Source organism: Coregonus lavaretus (genome assembly GCF_964263955.1).
Source record: "Coregonus lavaretus genome assembly, contig: HAP1_SCAFFOLD_423, whole genome shotgun sequence".
NCBI classification, from domain to species: Eukaryota; Metazoa; Chordata; class Actinopteri; order Salmoniformes; family Salmonidae; genus Coregonus; species Coregonus lavaretus.
Genome location: NW_028161275.1, coordinates 367,501 through 375,000, shown reverse-complemented (window position 1 = coordinate 375,000; position 7,500 = coordinate 367,501). Strand labels below are relative to the sequence as shown.

General features: G+C 50.4%; 2 protein-coding genes across 2 annotated transcripts; both read left to right on the top strand.

Annotated features, from left to right (window-relative positions):
- Window positions 1–317: 317 nt before the first annotated feature.
- LOC311120897 (histone H1-like) lies at window positions 318–941 on the top strand (the record flags this gene model as incomplete). The annotated part of the gene is made up of 1 exon (XM_084195455.1): window positions 318–941. One exon carries the CDS (start codon window positions 318–320, stop codon window positions 939–941), a length of 624 nt encoding a protein of 207 aa, XP_084051581.1.
- A 5,688-nt stretch (window positions 942–6,629) lies between these two features.
- Window positions 6,630–7,004, top strand: LOC311120896 (histone H2B; the record flags this gene model as incomplete). The annotated part of the gene is made up of 1 exon (XM_084195454.1): window positions 6,630–7,004. The coding sequence occupies one exon, from the start codon at window positions 6,630–6,632 to the stop codon at window positions 7,002–7,004; it is 375 nt and encodes a 124-aa protein (XP_084051580.1).
- Window positions 7,005–7,500: the final 496 nt, after the last annotated feature.

Sequence of the window (7,500 nt, the reverse complement as noted above, 5' to 3'; positions counted from 1 at the left end):
GCCCTTCCGCGGCCCACATGACTTTATTCTGAACGGAGACAAGTCTGCTCGCTGGGCCGTTCGCTTTTGGAGCAAAAACACGGCTCCGTCGGTGACTTTTGGGCCGATATAGGCGAACAGAAAACACAAGTGAAAGAGCATTTGGCCAGCCCAGAGAAGCCGAGCTGGTTGGCTTGAGTCTACATGGTTCTCATGTCGCGTTTAAGGCCAGCCCCCTGCTCGGTGTGGAGCTTCAATAGCGCAGAACAGCGTCTACAGCAAACTACTCCTCGCAGACCGTGTGTGTGTGTGTGTACCGGACCAAACGACAGACAGACATGGCAGAAGTCGCACCAGCACCCGCCGCCGCCGCGCCGGCAAAGGCACCCAAGAAGAAGGCAGCAGCCAAGGCCAAGAAAGCGGGACCCAGCGTAGGCGAGCTCATCGTCAAGGCTGTGACCGCTTCCAAGGAGAGGAGCGGCGTGTCCCTGGCCGCACTCAAGAAGACGCTGGCGGCAGGCGGCTACGACGTGGAGAAGAACAACTCCCGCGTCAAGATCGCAGTCAAGAGCCTCGTCACCAAGGGTACCCTGGTCCAGACCAAGGGCACCGGTGCATCCGGCTCCTTCAAGCTCAACAAGAAAGCCGTCGAGGCGAAGAAGCCCGCCAAGAAAGCCGCAGTCCCCAAAGTAAAGAAGGTGGCCGCCAAGAAGCCCGCCGCGGCGAAGAAGCCCAAGAAGGTAGCAGCCAAGAAGGCCGTCGCCGCAAAGAAGTCCCCCAAGAAGGCCAAGAAGCCCGCTACACCCAAAAAGGCCGCCAAGAGCCCCAAGAAGGTGAAGAAGCCCGCCGCAGCGGCCAAGAAGGCAGCCAAGAGCCCCAAGAAGGCTACAAAGGCAGCCAAGCCCAAAGCCGCCAAGCCCAAGGCAGCCAAGGCCAAGAAGGCAGCCCCCAAGAAGAAGTAAACCTATTACAAACAGTGTTCTACTCGATACATGTTGTACCACAAAAGGCTCTTTTAAGAGCCACCCACCTCTTTCCATAGAAAGCGCATTGATTTCCATGTACTACCTGTCGTGGAAAAGAAATTACGCACACTAGGCTACTTTTACGCACACAACATTGTCCCACTCTGGGTGTGTGCGAAGGGAGAGGCATATAATAGAGGGCCAAAATGGCTCAGAAATTCGACCTCACGAGTGCACCCTCACCAGCCATTTTTATATATGAGCCACTGGGCTATTCCCGTTCAGAGGCAGGCTGCTGTGATGTGTTACAAGTGCCATGTAATAACAATAACAATACTATAGTGGCTTCGAATTGAAACTCACGAGTGCACCCTCAACAGCCATTTTTATATATGAGCCACTGGGCTATTCCCGTTCAGAGGCAGGCTGCTGTGATGTGTTACAAGTGCCATGTAATAACAATAACAATACTATAGTGGCTTCGATTTCAAACTCAAGAGTGCACCCTCACCAGCTGTTTGTTTCCCATTTGGAGAGAAATAATGTGTGGATGTCATTTCGGACATTTTGGCGCTCACGCGAAATGACACAAAGTCGGAGGGAAACAAAGTAGCCTCTCACTCGCTGCCTGTGGGTGGGAACCGGCTTAGGGCTGTCTGTCTGTCCATCTGTCTGTCCCTCGCTCCAATTGGATAAGGCCACACCGGCCCGGTGGCCAATCGTTGCCTCTTGTGGCGAGGTATATGTACGGCTCTCGAAGTGGCGAGCGGCTCATTCAGACTTTCTGTGACTTTCTCAAGCTACCAATATGAGCGGAAGAGGCAAAACCGGAGGCAAGGCCAGGGCGAAGGCAAAGACCCGTTCATCCCGTGCTGGCCTCCAGTTCCCCGTGGGCCGTGTGCACAGGCTGCTGCGCAAAGGCAACTACGCCGAGCGTGTGGGCGCTGGCGCACCAGTCTACCTGGCCGCCGTACTCGAGTACCTGACTGCTGAGATCCTGGAGTTGGCCGGCAACGCTGCCCGTGACAACAAGAAGACTCGTATCATCCCCCGTCACCTGCAACTGGCCGTCCGTAACGACGAGGAGCTGAACAAACTGCTCGGCGGTGTGACCATCGCTCAGGGTGGTGTGCTGCCCAACATCCAGGCAGTCCTACTCCCCAAGAAGACCGAGAAGGCAGTCAAAGCCAAGTAAATTCGCTACTGCGACTTCAACTTGACTACTCAACCCCCAAAGGCTCTTTTAAGAGCCAACCACCTAGCTCTCCAAAAGCGCAAAGTACCTTTCTATGACCGCAATACATTGAGTGGGTGTATACACAACTATTTCGACATTCTGTGCCCACATGAGGCCTTGCATGAACAACAACACCTACTTGGCCTCATTTGCCATAGCAGGCTAGCATTAGATGATACGTGCCTATAAGCTGTCACTCTTGACTTTGGCGACTATTATTGCGCGTAAAGGGCCGGCGGCGTCCTATTGCGCGCGCACCGGGAGTTTGAGTTTTGGAGAGGCCGGGCCTCCCGTCCAATGGCCAACGGAGGAGGCCTGCGAAACGGGCCAATCGGGGTGGTGGGGAGATGGTGTCCAATCAGCAGGCGCCACTGCCGGCTTTATAAACTTCACATAGGCATTTCGAGGCTATACTCCCGACTGTCAGAGCAGCGCCATGGCCAGAACCAAGCAAACCGCTCGCAAATCCACCGGTGGCAAAGCCCCCAGGAAGCAGCTCGCCACTAAGGCTGCTCGCAAGAGTGCCCCGGCCACCGGCGGTGTGAAGAAGCCTCACCGTTACAGGCCCGGCACCGTGGCTCTGAGAGAGATCCGTCGTTACCAGAAGTCCACTGAGCTACTCATCCGCAAGCTGCCCTTCCAGCGCCTGGTGCGAGAAATCGCCCAGGACTTCAAGACCGACCTGCGCTTCCAGAGCTCCGCCGTGATGGCCCTACAGGAGGCTAGCGAGGCTTACCTGGTCGGCCTGTTCGAGGACACCAACCTGTGCGCCATCCACGCCAAGCGGGTGACCATCATGCCCAAGGACATCCAGCTGGCCCGCCGTATTCGCGGAGAGCGCGCATAAATGAGGATGACCTGAACTCGAATATCCCCCAAAGGCTCTTTTAAGAGCCACCTCCATATTTCCATCAAAAAGGCACAATTGTTCCATGTATACACGCACCTCTACATTAGCCACCATGTATGTTGTTCACTAACACGTCTAAAAGCTACGTATTGCACCTTTTTAGTTGCCTGAAGTCTAGCTTCAATGTTTGTGTGTGTGTATATACACAACCATCTGGCATCATCCACTTCCTTTGAACTATATAGTAACACAGTAAAATGCTTTACAAAGGAGGGGAAAAAGAAACGAGTGATAATATAGGCCGAATAGTAACAAGAATTGTGTTCAGATGAATAATTGACACTATTAGTTGTGTGTAATAATAGCCTTGCATGCAGTCCAGAAAAAACATTGCATGCCAACTTACTTTGAAAGTCCCATGTTGCAGTGCTGCTGAGAGACTCATGCAGAGGCCCAAACTTTACAATGGAGCACGGAGGCCATCTTGTGGTTAAATGTGGGTACTGCACCTCATGGTGAGTCCCTTTCAGCATTTGCTCTTTAGGCCAGCGTTTCCCAAACGCGGTCCTGGGGTCCACAAGGGGTGCGCGTTTTGCGTTTTGCCCTAGCACTCCACAACTGATTCTAATACTCCCAGCTTGATGATGATGAGTTGATTATTTGAATCAGCTGTGTAGTGCTAGGGCAAAAACTCCCAAAATGTGGCCCGAGTTTGGGAAACCCTGCTTTAGGCTAATACTAGCCTATTAGGATGACTTGGTTCGATCGCTTTAATGGCAACTGCTGAACTCTGGTTTCACTAATTACTTGTCCCAGGTCACCATTATGAATCCAATAGCAAAACAAATGTTTCAAAATAGCTCAATAGTGAAAAAAGGCCAGGAAATGATGGGTTCTCAGCAATATTTCACCAACAACCAATCACTATTCACGCATAGACATTAGGATCATCAACAAATATTCCTAAGTCATACTACAAAAGGGTTGTAACGAAATGGATTTGTCTGTTCAATGCAAGTTCAACGTCAAAGAAAAAGTGCATCACCACAACAAACGTGTCTTTAGATACACTGTAAAAAATGACTTTGTGGAATGTACTCAAGCTATTACAGTCAACAAAAGCACACGTCATATTGTTGAGTAGATCTTTTTGCTTGTTTTTATGAGTAGATAAGCTTGAGTAAGTTGAGTTGATGTGGTCCAATACATTGAGTAAAGATGATAGAGACGTAAAAAGGATTATATTACGTTGATTCGACTCAAATAGACATTGTGTTATTTTACCTGAATGATTCATCCTATTATGTATTTAGACCAACTTACTTTGGATTCACTCAATCACATCCCTTAAGAGAAAAGGTATCCGGACACCGGGAATCCATTTATTTAAACATCAACGGTTTGCAAAACATCTGTTATTATGAGTTGACAAATTACGTAATTGCAATCAACACTGCAGGTAAATCATGATTGCTGCAGGTAGGCAACACCGTAGAAATAGGAACTACAACACTAACAACAAGTGACATTTACTCCTGATGTACTGACTGACCTGTTGCAACCTCTACAACCACTGTGCTTATTATTTGACCCTGCTGGTCATCTATGAACGTTTGAACATCTTGGAGAAAAATGTGTGAAACCACTGCCTATATGAGGAGCTGTCGTTGTTTGTTTTATTACCACATACTTATGGAAATTGCACCGGTTGAGAGATGATGGCTCTCTTGTGCCTACGGTGAAGGGTACTTCTGATCCAGCAGGTGGTGCTAAGATCCCTCCCTATATGACTTGAATGATGAGTTGATTTATTCCTTATAGCTCCTAATGATTTTAAGGCCAGTGTTGGCAAACATTACTTGTGCTCCAGCAGGTGGCCATGACATCCCTCCCTATATGACTTGACTGACCAGTTAGTTGATGGACTCCTTATAGCTCCTAAATTTAATGATTTTAAGGCCAGTGTTGGCAAACATGACTTCTGCTCCAGCAGGTGGCCATGAAATCCCCCCCTATATGACTTGACTGACCAGGTAGTTGATGGACTCCTTATAGCTCTTAATGATCTCAAGTGTCTGTGTTTTTATGTGGTTAGGAGTTTTGCTCACTGCGTGTCCCCCTTCCATTTCAGTGTTTCCCAACTCCAGCGGTAGAGTAGGCTACCCCCAACAGGACCCATTTTTCTTGTAGGCCTGGACAGCCACAGCTGATTGAACAACCTGTCACCTAAATTACCAAGTCCTCAATGAGTAGAATCAGGTGCAACAACAACAACAACAACAACAACAACAACAACAATATGAGGAGAGGGACACAGTGTACTAGCTGATCTCCCAGTTGTCACAGTTTGGCCTTGTGTTCCACATAGCCTATATCAGTATTTGAGTATGTTTCCCGCGCACGTTAGTTGCTTTCACGTCATCTTTGAAATCGCTCCTCCCTAGTCCCCTAGAACGAGCGCCCTCCCCTTTGCAACGCCTCCGAACATATAACAGAGGCGCGCTTTCTGTGCCGCCGGCCTCAATCAGGTCGACCAAACGCAGATAATAGCGCACCGCGCACCGGCGCTGAAATCATTCATTCACTTGAACTCAACTAGCGAACACACCATGTCCGGAAGAGGCAAAGGCGGCAAGGGACTCGGAAAAGGAGGCGCCAAGCGTCACCGCAAAGTTCTCCGCGATAACATCCAGGGAATCACCAAACCCGCTATCCGCCGTCTGGCTCGCCGCGGCGGCGTGAAGCGTATTTCCGGTCTGATCTACGAGGAGACCCGCGGTGTCCTGAAGGTGTTCCTGGAGAACGTGATCCGTGACGCAGTCACCTACACCGAGCACGCCAAGAGGAAGACCGTTACCGCCATGGACGTGGTCTACGCTCTGAAACGTCAGGGACGCACCCTGTACGGTTTCGGCGGTTAAACCCACTCTCTTCGGAACCTCAACACCCCGACTCGAACCCAAAGGCTCTTTTAAGAGCCACCCACATCCGCTTAAAATGGGCCCATTCCATGTAGTGTTATATATAACAACAAATGTTTAGTATGCAATTTAGTAAGAAAGTATGAGCCACTTCGAGTGGACAGGGAGTATTAATTAGAGGATTCTAATGTCCCGTCCACTTTTAGCGCACAGAGGGAGGCCTATATCTGACAGTGGCAAAGTGTAAGAACGTTATTATTTTGGGTCAAGCAATAGTGGAATTTGGACAACATAAAGCCACCACGAGTCGGTAGACGTGGCTCGAAAAGAGGGGGACAGCGCGCACACACACACACACACAGTCCAAAATGGGAGCCCTATGTCTGACGGTGCCAAAGTGGGCAATTCTATCACCAGCATTATTTGGCACAACAATCGTGCCATTTGGACACCTATTAAAGCCCCCCTTTTGAAACACACAATTCCCCATCGGTCACAGAGCATAGGCTATAGAGAGGAGGGAGGGAGGGAGGGAGGGAGGGAGGGAGGGAGGGAGGGAGGGAGCAAGCAAGCAGGGGAGTGTCTACGGCCGCTGACTTTGCTTAGCTTCCTCTTCATAAGACGGGTAAGCGCCCTTCACCCCCTCATTCGTTTCTGAGAAGCAACGAGACATCATCATGCCCGAGCCAGCAAAGTCAGCGCCCAAGAAGGGCTCCAAGAAAGCCGTCACCAAGACCGCAGGGAAGGGCGGCAAGAAGCGCAGAAAGTCCAGGAAGGAGAGTTACGCCATCTACGTGTACAAAGTCCTGAAGCAGGTCCACCCCGACACCGGCATCTCCTCCAAGGCCATGGGAATCATGAACTCCTTCGTGAACGACATCTTCGAGCGTATCGCCGGAGAGTCCTCTCGCCTGGCCCACTACAACAAGCGTTCTACCATCACCTCCAGGGAGATCCAGACCGCGGTGCGCCTGCTGCTCCCCGGTGAACTTGCCAAACACGCCGTGTCCGAGGGCACCAAGGCCGTAACCAAGTACACCAGCTCCAAGTAAACAGCGCATTTGGACTGCTCTACTAACGGACTGCTCTACTAACCCAAAGGCTCTTTTAAGAGCCACCCACTCTGTCAGTAAAAAAAGCAATTCCATCGCCACCGAATGAATGCGTAGGTAGGCTGCGTTACATTGTATCATTGTTTAATGGGCGGCGCGCGCCGCCTCGGAGAGCGGCTACATTGTATCATTGTTTAATGGGCGGCGCGCGCCGGCTCAGAGAGCGGCTACATTGTATCATTTCCCCTGCCCGTTCCAGCGTAGGGGTTTAGCGCGCCTTTTTTGGTGTCTTTGCGCGCTGAATAGTAACCCATGTTTGTCGGGCTCTATTCCAGGTGAAGGCAATGTAAAATGGCACCATTTGACAAAGGGTGTAAATAAATAAATCAAAAAGGCAGTCTGTTGGGTTTGATTGGAAATAAATTCCCTTTATCGTCTAATGAGCAGATAGTCATTTTGAGTTGACTTCCTGAATCGGTAGGACACGGATGGAGTG